At 54.3% G+C, this 17,460-nt stretch overlaps 1 protein-coding gene across 1 annotated transcript in view; it reads left to right on the top strand.

Moving 5' to 3' along the window:
- Positions 1-477: 477 nt before the first annotated feature.
- LOC144949648 (cadherin-2-like) overlaps positions 478-17,460 on the top strand; it is a 50,354-nt gene continuing 33,371 nt past the window's right edge. The window contains 2 exon segments of the mRNA XM_078879633.1: positions 478-850; positions 4,307-4,406. Coding sequence (XP_078735759.1) covers positions 773-850; positions 4,307-4,406 — 178 coding nt within the window. The 5' untranslated portion in view covers positions 478-772.

Below are 17,460 nucleotides of genomic sequence, written 5' to 3' on the forward strand. Positions count from 1 at the left end.
CCCCCGCTTTATTCCCCCCCCCCGCTTTATTCCCCCCCCCCGCTTTATTCCCCCCCCCCGCTTTATCCCCCCCCCGCTTTATTCCCCCCCCCCGCTTTATTCCCCCCCCCCTCTTTATTCCCCCCCCCTCTTTATTCCCCCCCCCCCGCTTTATTCCCCCCCCCCGCTTTATTCCCCCCCCCCGCTTTATTCCCCCCCCCCGCTTTATTCCCCCCCCCCGCTTTATTCCCCCCCCCGCTTTATTCCCCCCCCCGCTTTATTCACCCCCCCCCCCGCTTTATTCCCCTCCCTCATTATCCCTCCCCACTTTGTCCCCCCCCCCCCCCACTTTATTCACACCCCTCCACCCCCCTTCATTCCCCCTCCCCCGCAGGTAGTGGGCGGTGCCATTTCGTCACTCGGGAAGTGACGTCACGCCAGGTGCTACCTCCCCCCCACCCCCACCACCCCACCCCCTCTCTCCCTCTCAACCTCGCGCCAGCGCTCTGCGCCATTTTCCCGCGGGCGCAGTCGCCGAACGGACCCCGCGAGCCCGGGACCCCCGACAGCAGCCAGGGGGCACAGACCCCCCCCAGACCCCCCCCCCAGATATCCCTTCCCGAGATCGGGGAATCGCCCAAACCCCCCCTCGTCACCACCACAAACAAAATCAGGGACCTTGCAAACGGCAGCAGTAGCCATCGATACCCCCTCGGCGCGAGACAAAGCGACGAGCCCCCTTCTCTGAGGCGGACCTTGGGGGACTCAGGGACCCTGAAGAGGAACCCCCGAAATGAGGGGGCTGTACCCCAGGATGCTGCTGCTACCCCTGCTGCTGCTGCTGCTGGGCGCGGTGAAAGCGGAGTCTCAGGTAACGGGGTCTCTTAGCCCCATCCTCCTCATCCCCTTTATCCCATTTTCAAGCTCGTTCGTCAGCCCCCCCTTTTGCATCCTTTATTAACCCCCCCCCACCCACCCCACGTATCCCCTTGGAAGCCCTCGCTCCTCTCCACGCATCCTCTCGTCCGTGTCGTCTCCGCCTCATCCCCTTTTGCTGCCCTATCCCCTTTGCCACTTTACAACCTCGTGGGTCCCCTCCTCCTCTCACTCGCGATCTCTTCGCTCAAACCCATTCGCATCTCCCCCCCCCCACCACCCCGCTGCAACCATCCCGTTCGTTTCCCCGCACTCATCATCCCCATGCGATCGCATCCCCATGCACACACCCCCCTCGCTCTCTCTTGTCCATTGAAAAACCCCCTTGCATCGTCGGTCTCTCATCCCCTCTCTCGGCACCCCCCCCTCCTCCTCCATCCTCTTCCCTTCGTCGTCTCTCCCTCCCCGTGTAATACGATCTCGGCTCCACGCTCATCGCTCTCCGCGCGCTCCCCTCTCTCGCCGCTCTTTCTCTCACCGAGATCACCCCCCCCCACCACCACCTCCTCCTCTCTCTGCTACCCCTGCATCCCCTCGATTCATGGATTCCCTTTCTCATTGGGTGCCCCCCTCTATCCACCTGCCCCCCCCCTCTATCCCCCTGCCCCCCCCTCTATCCCCCTGCCCTCCCCTCTACCCCCCTGCCCCCCCTCTATCCCCCTGGCCCCCCTCTATCCCCCTGGCCCCCCCTCTATCCCCCTGCCCCCCACTCTATCCCCCTGGCCCCCCTCTATCCCCATGGGTCCCCCTTCTCTCCCTGGGGGGGTCCCCCTTCTCTTCCTGGGGGGGGGCCCTTCTCTCCCTGGGGGGGCCTCCCGTCTCTCCCAGGGGGGGGGGGCCTTCTCTCCCTGGGGGGGGGCCCGTCTCTCCCTGGGGGGCCCCCCTTCTGTCCCTGGGGGGCCCCCCTTCTCTCCCTGGGGGGCCCCCCTTCTCTCCCTGGGGGGGCCCCCCCGTCTCTCCCCAGCTTCCCTTCTATCTTGTGTCCCCCTCAATCCTCCTGGGTGTGTGTGCGCGCTTGGGGAGCGGTGGCGCGGCGGTTAGCGCACTTCACGACGAACCCGGCGACCCGAGTTTGATTCGCGCTCGCGACCAACAACAGTGACGATTATCTGAACCGCTTCCGGGCCTCCCCTAGGTCGGCTGAGCCTTAAATGAGTGCCTGGTGCTGTGTGCAACTATCAAGCACTGGTGAGACAAAGGCGACCGTGCGTGGTGATGGCCACCCACCCCATCAAATTGGCCTTTTATAAGCGCTTGCCCCCGTAGTTTGCTTAGGCATCTTTGGTGACTTCTCCGTGTGGCTTATGATGATGATGATGTGGAGAAGCGGCTGTGATTTTACATCGAGCGAGATTGATGAGCCTGATGATTGCGTCAAGGAGTAGTGAAATTGGTGTTATCGCTGTTGCGATGATGCCTCCTTCATATACGTTACAGTATTGGCAGGTCTCTTTGAGTCTATGGTTCTGTATGGGGAATCTATAGATATGCGTGTGGTTCTGGATATCTTATCGGAGTCTATGGATCTTGACGTGAACCTAGGGATCTGTGTGTGAGCCCATGGGTCTGTATGCGAGTCTATGGGTCTCGATCTGAATCTAGATCTGTGTGTGAGCCTACTCGTCTCGATGTGAGTCCATGGATCTGTGTAAGTCTATGGGTCTTGACGTGAATCTAGAGATCTGTATATGAGTTCACGGGTCTGTATGTGAGTCCATGGGTCTCGGTGTGAATCTGTAGATCTGTCTTCGTGTGGCTCATGTTGCCGTACAGCAACAACTAATTTTGCATTGAAGTGTTTTTTTTTAGCCAGAACAGGAGTTGGCGGGGTGGTGAATAATCGCTGCTGTGATGACGAAATGCCTCTCACACCTCCGTATTTGTCAATCGAGCCTACGATGTCGATATTCACTTTCCATTATTCTGTTGTGGGTGGTGACCACAGTTTCCAAGCACTGCCCGGAGGTTTTTTTAATTTCCAATTTGTGCAGCATCATCATGTTGGGCGCCACGGTGGCTAGGAGATGTTAACTACCTTTCCTGGTATACAGGAGGTCGTGGGTTCAATCCCGACCCTGACGCCCGTTGTATGTTTTAGAGTTTGAATGTTCTCCACGTGGTCGTGTGGATTTTTCTCCGGGTCCTTCGGTTTTTCCCTCCACATCTAGATACAAGCGTTTAGATTATTTTGCTGCTATAATTTTTCACATAAACCCCTTCGTTGAGCTATCATTTGTGGGCCAGGTCGCTTCTGAAAAAGAGCCATATAGCTTAGAGGGCCTTACATGGTGAAATTAAAAACAATTGTTTACAAAGAGTATAGTTAGTTGCTACTGCCGTAGTTTGTACAGCAGTTCGTGCGATTCAGGGGTTTGTGTGGGCCCCAAGAAACTTCAGGGACGGAAGATCGAAGCCCAGGGGGATATTTTGTGTCGTCAGGTCTCTGGCCAGGAGAAGGATGTGTTTGTTGTTTGCCACTTCTTGATTGTCGATTGTTCGGTTTATCGAGCTGCATCGTCACCTTGACGACTCTATTGAAGACCGAAACGGGAAAGGCTTCTTTCACAATTCTAACAAATCGCCCGATGGAGCTGTTTGTTAATCGCCAGCGGAAAACGTCATGCTCAGATTGTAAATGTTGTGGGTTTACTCTGCAACGCACCCGTGTGCTGAACTGGTAACTAATTGGCAACTTTTTGTTTTCGTGACGAACCTTACTTATTGGCTGTGTCAGTTGTGGCGGGTTAACGACAATAATTTATATTTACGTGATCGAACCCAAAAAAAAGCGTTCTTATGGATTCATCGTCAGGGTTGAAGTTTGCATCGTTGAAGGGTTAAGTCCTTAATGGATTGCGTGACAGGCGGTGGCGGTGTGTGGAGTGGTTGGCGCACTGCGCTACGAACCCGGTCGACTCGGCCTCAAATGAGTACACTTGGTGCGGTGTGTAAACATCGTCACTGGGGAGACAAAGGCGGCCGGGCGTGGTGCTGGCCACCCCCCCCACCCCCTTGTGTGCCCTGCCGGCCTTCATAGATGCTCAAAAACAGCACTTGCCACATCAGTTTGTTAAGGCGATGCGGGAAGGGGTCTTTGTTTTGAGAGCTAGTGTAGTGGTTAGCACTTTGCGCTACGAACCCGGAAGCCCAAAGTTAATTTCTCTCTCACGACCACATTAACAATGGCTAATATTTGAATCGGTCTTGGGCCTCCCTTACTTTGCCTCGGCCTTCAATGATTACCTGCTGTGGCGTGTAAACATCACCATCGGGGAGACGAATGCCCCTCGTGCGCCGTGCCGGCAGTTCACAGGTTGCTGCTCGCGAACGGAACTTGACCCCCAACGGTGCGTTAACAAGGGGGGAATCTTTGTCTGTTTGTGTGTCGCAGGATGAGGACGAGGAGGGCGCGTGCGTGCTCGGGTTCTTGCGGCGCACAAACCTCCGCCCGGGCACCCACACCCTGCGGCCCGGCCAGCTGGTGCTCAAAGGTGAGGGGTCCTGCTTGATCCCCTTTCCACAACCCCCTTATCCCACATTCCTCATCTCCCACATACCTCTCGCCATGATTTAATGCCACGTCCATCTAAGGAAATCTCATGTCCCCCTTCATACCCTATTTTCATGATTGATCCCCCCTACCATTACCCTCCTGTCCCAGGTACCAAAACCCTCATCCCCTGTACCCCCCCCCCCCGATCCCACTTTTCTCATCCCATATTCCTGATCCCACATCCCTCATTCCCGATGCAATATCCCTTAACCTCACATTCCTCATCCCCTATCCCACATTCCTCTTCCCCTATTCCAAATCCCACATATTCCTCATCCCCAATCCCACATATTCCTCATACCCTTATTCCCAATCCCACATATTCCTCGTATCTTATCGTGTATGTTCCTCATCCCCAATCATATATGTCTCATCCCTTATCTCCGATCCCACACATTCCTCATCCCCACACCCCAAATACGTTTAAAAAAAAACTAAACATGACCACATTCGGTTTTCGCGCTGTCCTCGTAGCGCAAAGGATATCTCGTGTGAAGGCGCTGAGATTGGCAGGCTGTGGGCACTGTCCGCAGAAGTTTCAGATTAAGCGGCGGTTATGCTGCTGCTGCTGTGTGTTTTTCCCAAAACAGATTCGCCTGCAGGTAATAAAAACTAAAAACATTCCGCAAACTTGGACCGAGATTCTGGCACGCGTGCTTGCCAGGGACCGGCCTTTCTCATCGTTGCAGATATCCCTACCGGTGTCTTGGGTCATCTTTGTGGTCGTCATTCCGCTGGACTCTCTTATGATGCCCCTCTCCATGGAGTTTGTGTTTACTGGCTCCCAGCTGAGTTCATCATCTTGTATAATTCACAATAGATGCTTGGGTTAGGCTCGCCAACGTAACGATCTGTACGCGATCTGTCCCAAATAATCTCGTGTCGTTAAGAACCCTCCACCACCCGACACGGCCCAAACTATTTGAAATTGGTGGCACGAGCCTTTGACAGCGCGCCGTTTAACAAGATGATCATTATCAATTGTCGTTTCGGCTCGCTCGCACCGCCGGAGTCGAGGAACAATCCTCGTAAACGACGCTCGCAGCTCTTGGGTACGCGGCGCTTCCGTTTGAAACTGCGCCAAGTGCCGTCGGGACGAGACGCGGGAAGTTGCGAGCATCCAGGAAGTTGTGCTCGGTGTCGCCGCTTCACCCCCAAGCCAGCTTCCTAAAATAAGGCGTCACAGTCTAGCACGCACGTAACGTTGCCTGCGACAAACCCCAAGTGTTGGCCTGTTGTGTTTCTGTGGTGTTCTCTCCGTTCTCTCCAGTTCACGTCGTGTTGTTGTGCGTACCCTTGGTCTTGTTGTGTCTCTGTAATGTTCTCTCAAGTTCGTGTTGTGGTGTTCTGCGTACCCCTGGTCTTGTTGTGTCTCAGTCGTGTTCTCTCTAGTTCACGTTGTGTTGTGCGTTCCCTTGCCCTCATATTCTCGTCGTGTGTGAACGTGGCGTCGCAATGGTCAGCGGTTTTGCGTTGCAATTTGCATGAACCACTCGATACGTGAAATAACTTGACCAATATCTCATGCCACATCCCCAGATCCACATCTTCCCACATCCCATGTTCACAAGCCTAGCACCCAGAAAGACACAAACCGATCCAGAGTTAAATGAATGCTGCCGCAAGCTGATGGGTAATGTCGGCCTGGAAAGCCAATAGGCGGATGGACTTAAACGTATTTTAAGTTTCGTATTTATTTAGAGATGTAGATATTTGCTTACACTGCATTGATTTGCTTTAAACCACGATGCTTAACAGAACTGGCCGTGTGTGGCTTAGCTTGAGAGCCGGGCTGCTCGCAAGCAAGCGGAAGTTTGAGGTTTCAAACCCTGGTTAGGGTGGTGGGGGTGGGGGGTTGACTCAGCCTACCATCAACCCTCTGGAGTCGATAAATTATGTACCGCTTTGCGGGGAAGGCAACAGGGGATTGTCATGTAGGTAGACTCGTGCCCGTCATAGGAACGTGGAATTTTCCCCACTGGCGTCTGCAGTGTTGTAAATAGGAAATGCGCAATACTCACTGCTTATTGAGCAGGACATCACTTTGACTTTTATATTGCCCATAATTCTTAACAGCAATGCATAATTAATCGGTATCCCATATCTCATTCTACAACTCATCCGAAATATCACGCCTAATTGAAAATTGGCTCGCCCACAGTGTGTTAAACCACCATCATGCTGCAGGTCACACACACTCGCATACTCGCCCACTTGCTCATCCTCCCATCCGCTCGCACACTTACTCACCCGCCCACACACCTACTTTCTCACCACACTGCAGGTCACACACAACGCCTCTCACTCAACCCACTCACTCGCCGACAAAGACAAATATCCCCGTATAGGTCCTAACAGCCTGTTTGGGGGCAAGTGCTGCTAGCTAGCCACTTACTCGCACACCCACTCGCCATACTGCAGGCCACACTCCCTCACCCACTCAAAAAAAAAGATCCCCCGTGTAGCCTTAACAGACTGTAGGGGCAAGTGCTGTTAGCGAGCACCTATGAAGGCCGGAACGGTACACGAACGATGGGGTGGGTGGCCAGCACCATGCCCGACCGCCTTTGTCTCCCCAGTGGCGATGTTTACACACCGCACCAGGTACTCATTTAAGGCTGAGTCGACCTAGGGGAGGCCCAGGACCGGTTCAGATAATCCGTCACTGGTGTTAGCCGTGAGCGGGAATCGAACCCGGGTCGCCAGGTTCATAGCGCAACGCGCTAACCGCTACACTACCGCTCCCCACTCAATGCACTCACCCACACACACTCACTGACCACACTGCACTTCTCGTTTGGCCCTCTTCCTTCCACGCTGCTCCGCTTGGGAATTCCCTCCTCCCATCGTTCACTCTCGTTCCCCGAGCTCTTAATAACAATGACCTCGTGCTCTTTATCTTTTGCAAGTTTTATGGTGCTGGTTGTTGCTGGCTTTTGGGGGCAATAACAGTGTTGAAATGAATATCACCCCCCCCCTTTCCCTCCCCCCTCTGTCCCTTTCTTTCCACGAGTATGTTTGTTAATGTGTGACCTTGAGTCATTCTCACTCATTACGCGCTAGTGGTGTGTGGGAGAAAGGGTGAGAGTGGGTGAGGAGTGCGAGTGAGAGGGTGAGTGGGTGTGTGGAGCGGTAGTGTAGTGGGTGGTGCGCTGCGCTACGAACCCTGACTTGTGAAACTAAACTATTTTTTTTACAAACGTGAGGCCCCACTTGAGCTATATAGCTTTTTTTTCAGAAGTAACCTATCACAAATGATAGCTCAATGAAGTGGCTTGTCACGTGGACATTTCTAGCAGCAAAATACCGCATGTCGAATCTAAATGTGAAGGGAAGAAACCGGAGGTCCCGAAGAAAAATCTACATGACCACGGGGATAGAAAGAGAGAGAGACACACAAACTCCAAAAATACAGCAGGCGTCGGTGTCGGGATGGAACCCACGACCTCCTGTATACCAGGCGAGGTAGTTAACATCTCTTAGCCACCGTGGTGCTCTCCCCACCTGGGTCGGGGACTGAACCCAGTTTTTTCCCTCCTCACTGGGCCCTGTCGCGTCGAACTCGGGGCTGCTGTTCACGGAATTTGTGTTTCCCCCCCCCCCCAACCGCCCTCTTCGTTTGGCGACCGGTGCCGTGCATCGAGCTCGCGTTGAGGTGTGATTAAAAAAAATTTTCACATAAAAAAAATAATAAACTCGATGTCAGATCTCTCCCTCGACACGTTAACGTTTCTGATCTCTTCATCTAAGACGTCTCTCGGCCCCCACACCCTCCCCCCCCTTGCGTCGCTCCTCCGTTATTCCGGTGTCAGCTCCCCCACTCCTTGATCCTTCTGCTCCCCCTTTTCCCTTAGCTCTGATCGCTCCCCCACCACACCTCCCCCGTGAGGTGTGGGTTTCCCTGATCCCCCTACCTCCCCCCGTCCCCCCACGCCCCCTAGCCGCTTGATCCCCTCTACTCACTCCTCTCAGCCTAACCCCACGACCCCGCTCGTCTCGCCGTGGATGTTGCCATGGCGATTCCAATTAGCGGAGGCTCAGGCAGTTAGGTAGAGATGGGAGCTACGGGGGGTGCAGGGTGACGGAGGGGGGGGCGCGACTGAACCAGCGTGGGTGTGCGGTTTGTCGGAGCTGGGTGTGGGTAGTGGGGAGCGGTGGTGTAGTGGTTAGCGCGCTGCGCTACGAACCCCGGCGGCCCGAGTTTGATTCCTGCTCACGGCCAACATCAGTGACGATTACCTGAACTGGTCCTCAGCCTCCTCGAGGTTGACTCAGCTTCAAATGAGTACCTGGTGCGGTGTGTAAAAAAACATCGCCACTAAGGAGACAAAGCCGGCCGGGCGTGGTGCTGGCCACCCACCCCCTCGTGTGCCGTTCTGGTCTCATAGGTGCTCGCTAACAGCAGTTGACCCTACAGTCTGTTTAACAGCTATACAGGGTAGCTTTGTGGTTCTTGCAGCGGTGATCGTGATGGTAGCAGTGTTAGTTGTGATTGAAGTGGTGTTGACGGTGGTTTGCAGTGTCAGTACTGATTTCGGTGTTGTTTGCCGCGTTAGTCGTGATTGCAGTGGTGTTAACGGAGGTTGCAATGTTATCTGTAATTGAGGTGTTGGTGGTAGTTGCAGTGTTTGTTGTGATTTTGGTGATGTTGGTTGGTGAGACACAAGCGTTCCCGCTGCGTGGTGGAGGCAGTGTTGTTGGGGTTGTGGAGGTCACCCTCAGGGTCATTCTGGTCACTCGTGGTGGGTGGGGCTAGGCCCCGGGCCCCGTAATTTGGGGGAAATGAGCGCTGTTCGTCATCCCCTAATTGGTTACGCGAGTGCCTGTGCGGTGATTACAGAGCGCGAGACACGAGTCGGGCCCACCCTGAGGGCACAGAGAGACACCCACTCTCACTTTCTCTCCCTCCCCATTCTCACGTCTCTTCAACACAAACTCTCACTTTCTCTCCCTCCCCATTCTCACGTCTCTTCAACACAAACTCTCACTTTCTCTCCCTCCCCACTCTCCCGTCTCTTCAACACAATCTCTCTCACTTTCTCTCACAACTCTCACGTCTCTCCCGCCTCACTCTCACTCCTCTCCCACCCCACTCTCACTTTCTCTCCCTCCCCACTCTCCCGTCTCTTCAACACAAACTCTCACTTTCTCTCACAACTCTCACGTCTCTCCCGCCTCACTCTCACTTCTCTCTCACCACACTCTCACTTTCTCTCCCTTCCCATTCTCACGTCTTTTCCTCCTCACTCAATTCCTCTCCCTCCCCACTCTCACTTCCTCTCCCTCCCGCATTCTCACCTGCCCCCCCTCAACTCTCCTCTCTCCAGGTTGTGTTCCTCTCCGTGATTTTGTTCCGCTTCAGATTTTGTTCCACTTGGAATCCCCGTACCTCTCCACATAAATCATACCGGCACGGATTCACTCCGTGCCACATTTATTCCGCCGCACGTTTTGCTACGTTCCACATTCGTTCCACTGCAGATTCAATTCCATTCCAGATTCGTTCCGCACTTTGATGATCGTTCCGCTCGCCATTGGTTCCACTCAGGATTGGTTCCACTGCTGGATTACCATCAACCGCTGCCCGCCGGGGTGGTTGTTGCCCGGTGTTGCCGGCGCGTGCCACAGCTGCGCTCCGTTAGTTAAGCTCATCGGAATGTAGGACGCCAGCGCTACCACCACCACTGCTGCTGCCCCCCTCCCCAAGCCCCCTTTCCTGAAAACCCCTGTGGCTAAATTTACCGGCCCGTGCCCCGGTTGGAGCAGGAATGTCTCACTTTGTGGAGTGGGGTACTTGCCAAACCCCCGCCAGGCCTCCACCATATCCTCCCCCCCCCCACCAGACACCACTAATTACCACCGTGTGCCTCGCCAACTACCACCGTACCCCACCAATCACTACCAACTATCACCTTACCCCACCAAACGCCACCAACTATCACCGAACCTAACAAATCACCAATTACTACCTTACCCCAACCAACTACCATGTTACCCCACCACCTACCACCGTACCCCACCAACTACCACCGTACCCCACCAAACGCCACAAACTATCACCGTATTCGCCAATTGCCAGCAACTACCACCGAATCCAACAAAGCGCCACCAATTACCCCACCGTACTCCACCAATCACCACCAACTACCACAGCACCCCACGAAACACCACCACCAACTGTCACTGTATTTCGCCAAATCGCCAACAACTACCACCGTACCCCCACCAATCACCCCCAACTACCACCATACCCCATCGAACGCCACCAACTTCCCTTGCACCCCGCTGCGATGACGGGGAGCAATGCGAGGGATGAGGAGGGGAATGCGGGTGGGGGGGGGTGCTCCAGATTGACGGCCGTCCACCGGCCCTCATCACCAACACGTGCGGACTCCCGCTGACACTCGCCAGCTGCCCCCCCCCACCTCGCCACCCCCACCTCACCCTCCACAGCGATAAGATTCCACCTCTAGTCGGATTCTTTGGCGGGCGCCGCGTTCATCCGGCTCGGCCTGGTTTTTTTTTCGTTTACGGCTGCAGCTTTCGGCTGGATCTTGAATCTTTTATGAGGGGAGCGCCTGGGCATAGAAGTGCGTGTTCCTGGGTTGGTTAGGTGGGGGGGGGGGTACTCTGTGTGTCTCTGTCTCTCGCGGTGGTTGGGTTGGGCGGTACTCTGTGTGTCTCTGTCTCTCGCGGTGGTTGGGTGTCGGGGATCTCGGTGTGACTGTGGAGATCTCTGACTTTGGAGGTCTCTGTCTTCTTTGAGGGTTTCTCTACACTTTTGGGGTGGTATGGTGACCTCTGTGTGATTGTCTCTGTGTGTTGGGGGGGGTCTCTGTGCCTGAAGCATTCTCCCTCGCGTCTGTGGATGTCTTTGTATCCCGCACCTCCAGTTAGCATGGTTGGCTATGGAAGAAGTTCAACGTGCACACAGATGTGGGGAGATTTCCGCGTCTCTCGGAGTCTCTCTGTGCCACTGTGCAGGTTGCTGTATGTCTGGGGTGGTGGAGGGGGGGGGACGGTATCGGGTGGGGTGGGGTGTTTCTCACCGTGCTACCAAGAGGGGTCAGGTGGGGTCTCTTACGCCGCGAGGGCTGTGTGCACTCGGCAATGGGGATCTCTGTGAAGGGGTATCGGTTGCTCCCTCGGTAATCCCCTCTTTCGCCCGTACGCCGCGACCGACCGACTTGGCAGCGCAAATGGCTGGCGTGTGCGCCCGCGATAAAAGCCTCATTGGGTAAAATTGGAAACGTTTTAAAAATTTCCCTAACCGCACAACAACAACACCACCACCACCAAAAAACTGCAAATTCTGCACGGCAAGTTTCGGCTCGCGGTTTCGATCACGTGTGCCTACCTCCTCACGTCCTTCCACCTGCCACCCCCTCCAAGGGCACCTCTTTGTTGGCCTCCCACGGCTTCCTGGTTTAGCCTCGGCCCTGGAATTGAACCGTGACCTCCTACGACGACGCGCCATTCCCACAAACAGGAACATTTCTCGTTTTTCTTTTTTCGATTTTACACAGCGCCCATTCACTTCCTCTTCTGTAAAAAAAAAATTCCTGTCTGCCCGTGGCGATGGTGATTTTGGGGAAATTACCAGTAATTATTTAGGGTCATAGGCAGGAGGGTGGGGGATGCGGGGGTTGGGGGCGGTGGGGAGGGAGTGAGGAATGAGCATGGGGGGGAGGCTCATGCCTGCAACCCCTGAAAACGCACCCCCTCTACGACCTCGGCCATTCATGGAAGCTAAGGAGGTATCAGGCCCGGTCGGTATCTGCGTGAGTGACCAGCTGATGGGGGTGATGACGACGATGATGATGATGATGGGGATGTTTGTCCCGAGCCGTCGTCTTTGTCTCTGTGCGAGAGCGAGCGAATCGCGAGCGTCCGCGTTTGGGCCAGGTTTTGGGCCTGGTTGGAACGGTTGTGTGACACACGATGGCATTGCGGGGGAAACAAACATTTCCCACGTTACTGCAGGAGAGAGAGAGGTCCCCTCCTGCAGCAGGAATCTTGAGACTCGTCGATGCATTCCGGGGTCTAATGAAAGGGCATGCACTCGCGTGTGCAATAATAATACTAATAAAATAATAATACTAACCAACCATAACTAACTATTCATATCTATTCATATTTTACCAGGTCAGGCCCGCTGAGCAATATAGCTATTTATTCACAAGCGAACCTGGCCATCGCAAATGATAGCTGAGCGAAAGTGGCTCATCGTAACGTGCACATTTCTGGCAGTCAAATACTCTGAACGCGTGACGTTGATTCTAAACATGGAGGGAAAAACGGAGGGAAAAATCCACGCTACCACGGTGAGAGAGAGAGAGAGACACACACAGATTCCAAATATACAACAGGCTTCAGGGTCAGGATCGAACCCGCGACGATCTCCTGCATACCAGGCGAGGTTGTTAACATCTCGCCACCACGGCGGCGTAATAGAATGCTGATCGCTTGCCGCCACGGTCGGGTGACCCCCGCCGCGTCCCCCTCCGCCGTCGCATCGTTCATCGTGCCCTCGGCACCGCCGCGCGCCGACCAACTTTGCCGACGCTGCAGTAACGTCTCCGACGGCGGAGTCGTCACCGTTTGCCTGCGCCAGGCACTTTCGCTGGCGGTGGTGGTGGTTGGCGGCGGTTGGCGGTGATTGGCGGCGGTTGGTGGTGGTTGGTGGTGGCTGTTGTTGATGGCCGTCGTCCTTTTGTTTGCGGTCATTGCCGCCATGGGTTTATTAGTGCCTCGTTGTTTTGCGTTGGGAATTTGTTGACGGTGCAGTCGGGGTGCCCTCCCCCCACCACCACCACTGTCGGTGGAGAATTGACGCTCTGCTAGAGCTGAGGCACGAGTGTGTGCGGTGAGTGTGTAGTTTGTGTGGTGAGATGGTGTAGTGTGTGTGCGGTGTTTGTGGTGAGAGTGTAGTGTGTGCGGTGTGAGTGTGTGGTGAGTGTGTGATTCCGGAAACACCCCCCCTCGTGTGCAGTGCCGGCCTTCATAGGTTCTACTCGCTAGCAGCACTTTCCCCAACAGTCTGTTACGGGCTATACGGGAGGGGCGGGGTTATTGTTTTTTGTGAGTGATTGTTGCGTGTGGTTGTTGTGTCGATGCGAGTGTGCAGTGTGGTGTGAGTGTGTGGGATGGAGTGTGCAGTGTGGTGTGTGAGTGTGTGGGATGGTGTGCAGTGGTGTGTGAGTGTGTGGGATGGTGTGTGGATGTGAGTGTGCAGTGTGGTGCCAGAGTGTGAGATGGAGTGTGCAGTGGTGTGAGTGTGTGGGATGGAGTGTGCAGTGTGGTGTGAGTGTGTGGGATGGTGTGTGGATGTGAGTGTGCAGTGTGGTGCGTGAGTGTGTGGGATGGTGTGTGGATGTGAGTGTGCAGTGTGGTGCGAGAGTGTGAGATGGAGTGTGCAGTGGTGTGAGAGTGTGACATGGAGTGTGTAGTGTGGATGCGAGTGTGTGGGATGGTGTATGTGTGTGAGTACGCGGTGTGGTGTATGTGTGTGAGTGCACGGTGTGGTGTATGTATGAGCGTTGTTGGGTTATGTGCGAGTGTGTGGGATGGTGTGTGGATGAAAGTGCTGTGTACTGAGTGTTTTGGGTGAGAAGTGCTCGGCTAACAGCACTTGCTCCGAGTCTGTTGAAGGCTATGCCGGAGGATCTTTGTCTTGGGGTGAGAGGAGTGTGAATGCTGTGTTTATATGTGGAGTTTGTTGTGCGAGTGGTGTTAGTGTGTGAGTGGTGTGGTGTTAGTGTTTATTTGAAAATGTTCAACGAGGAAACAACCTTGTGCGATGAAATCTCTCCTTCACAGATGTCTAGGGGATACTGTGTGTGTGTGCGCGCGCGTTGTGTGTGTGTGTGCGCGCGTTGTGTGTGTGTGCAACTGTTCTGTATGGGGAGCGGTGGTGTCACGGTTAGCGCGCTGCGCTACGAACTCGGCAACCCAAGTTCCATTCCCGCTCACGGCCAACACCAGTGACGATTATCTGAACCAGTCCTGGGCCTCCCCTAGGTTGACTGAGCCTCAAATTAAGACTTGGTGTGGTGTGTAAATACATCGCCACTGGGGAGAAAAAGGCGGCCGGGCGTAGAGCTGTCCACCCACCTCCCCGTGTGCCGTTTCGGCCTTCATAGGTGCTCGCTAACAGCACTTGCGCTAGTGTTTTAGGGCTGTATGGGTGATCTTTGTCTTGTGTTTTTATACGTGACATTGTGCGTTTGTCTTTAGCGTTGTCTCACTGTGTGTGCGTGTGAGCGTGCGTACGCTTCAATGTACAGTATGGGAATATTTTAATCCGTCCTGGGTCTTCCACCTAGATCTGCTCAGCCGTAAACGAGTAACTAGTGCAATGTGTAAACATCAGCAGTGGAGAGACAAAGGTGGCCGGGCGTGCTGCTGGCACTTGCCCCAACAGCCTGTCAGAGGCTAAACGGGGGATCTTTATCTTTTGTGCCTTTCATTTTGTGTGTGTGTCACTGCCTTTGTGGGTCTTTGTGTTCTCATTGTCCATAATCACTGTGTCTATCACTCTGTGTCCTTTGTGTGGGGGTGGGGAGTTTAACATATTGAGAAACCTCGCACTCAACATTTCCAAAACCATCTTAAAATACATAGGGTCTGTCACTTTAAAGGTTGATTGTCTATTGTGTTTTTCATTTCAGAAGATATTGCCTAATTATGGAATTATCCGGTGGCTTGACGCTTACAGGAAACTGAATTTCACCATTGTCATGACCACCAACGACCACGTTCCCAGGGGTGGATTAGGAAAAGTTTTGAGTACGTCGCGACACCGTCGCGCGGTAATCCGCGAGCATTTTGTTTGTTCCCCTGCGCGCAAGGCACGTGAACGGCTCGGGCGCTATCCGAATAGCCGATCGCAACTTCCGCCGCACGCTTTACGCGCCAAGTTAAATGCCCAACTTTCACGGTCACACGAACGATTCGCCCCTCCCCCCGCATATTCGTTGACTGATAAGTACGTCCGCAGATGTGGAAGTAGCGTGCGCGGTTGTTTGCGTGTTTGTGGTTTGTGTATGATGTGCACGCGCTGTTTGGCAATGTGCATGTGTTATTTGTGTATGTGTGTAGTGTCCTCTGTATGTGTGTGTAGCGCACACTCAGTCGGAGACGAGGTTGTTGCAGGAGGCAGGCACCTTCTCTCTCTTTATATCCGTTACACAAACTCTGGCCGTTCTCACTCGCACGGATCGCCTCCTCTCTCGACCACGTTGCCGTACAAGCCGGCCTAGACACAACCCTGAACGCGTTGCACCGACGGCGTCGACCGAGACGGCCAACTACTGTTCGGCCGCGCAATGATCGGTCGACGGTGGCAGCGACGACGACGGCGGCGGCGACGAGACTAGGCCACTCCCAGAACCGGCAGCCCGGAGCTCTCCCTCCGCTGCTTTTATTCCCCTCCGCTGCTTTTATTCCCCTCGGCGTGGCCTGGCTGCACTCTGGCCGCGCGCCCCCCTTCTCGAACCCGCTAAAGGGTTCCAGGGGCCTCCCGATGAGGTCTTCCGTGACCCTTGCCCCAGTTCCTCCGCCCTGCCGGCACACAGCCGTGTATATGCTCGACGGCGTGTGCGCTAACTGTCCACCGCAGTTGACGCTGCTGGACAGCAGTTGGCGCTGTGTCACTACACGTGTAATGTGCGTGTGAATGCGTGCGTCTTAGTTTTTGTGTGTGCATATGTGTGCGTTTGTGCGCGCGTGATTATGTGCGTACGGGGGGAGCGCAAGTGTAGGGGCTGGCGCTCCGCTCCAAACCCGGCGACCCGAGTTCGATTCCCGCTCACGGCCAATACCAGTAATGATTATTTGAACCGGTCCGAGGCCTCTCCTAGGTCGACTCAGCCTCAGATGGGTACCTGGTGCGGTGTGTAAACATCACCACTGTGGAGACAAAGGCGGTCGGGCGTGGTGCTGACAACCCACCCCCTCGTGTGCCATAGTGCCCAGCCTTCGTAGGTGCTACCCGCTAACAGCACTTGCCTGTGTAGGCTACACAGAGAATCTTTGTATTTGTGGGAGCTGTGGTTTTGTGGTCAGTGCACTGTTTTTGCAAACTCAGTGACGTTTATTTCCTCACCGTGATTAACAAAGCAATAACAACAGCAACATTACGTACGTGCGTAATGAGCCACTAACGTAACAACAGATGCCTCGGATTGCAGTCGTCCAACAACATCCGGCGAGAGCAATATAAGGAGCAGTCCGCCGTGGTGAGATGTTATCTCCCTCCCCCGGTATGCAGGAGGTCTTGGCTTCGGGCCCGATCCTGACACCTCTATTTTTGGAGTTTCCGTGTTCTCCCTGTGGCCGGGTGGATTTTTATTCGGGTCCTCCGGTTTTTCCCCCCCACAAACGTGCGTTGAGATTGTTTGGCTGCGATAAAATGTCTACGTGCTAAGCCACTTCGTTGAGCTATCATTTGTGTCCAGGTCGCTTCTGGAAGAGTTTATAGCTCGGTGGGCTTTACTTGCTTAGAGAAAATAGTTTAGTTTTAGTTTAGGCCTGGACCTATCCTGTTACAAAACAGATAAGCGAACAATACGTCTCCTCCCTCACATATTTGTCCCGCCACGTGAATAAATACGTGGGCGTTTTCGTTTAACACATCCCATCAGCCAGATGGCTCACCTTCTGGGGAGGTGCATCATTTCAGCAGCATTGGTTCAAGACACGCAAACACTTTGGACACCACGAGTTGTGTTCGCCTGAACTTCTGCTGGGTACTAATAGGGTTTTTCCCCTTTTTTTTGGCAACAAAACTAACACCTTTTGCAAGGAATCATGCTTACATTAACCACAATACTTGCACTCAAATGCAAACAAAAAACAATACTCTGATAATGTATGCATTGTCTTTGAAACTGATTGGTCCACACCAGAGACAGCTTTCTTAGGAGCCTAGTCTCATATGGTGTTCGACCAGATGACGCCAAAAGGCGCACGGTTCAAAGACAACGCACTAC

Source organism: Lampetra fluviatilis, chromosome 54, assembly GCF_964198595.1.
Source record: "Lampetra fluviatilis chromosome 54, kcLamFluv1.1, whole genome shotgun sequence".
NCBI lineage: Eukaryota > Metazoa > Chordata > Hyperoartia > Petromyzontiformes > Petromyzontidae > Lampetra > Lampetra fluviatilis.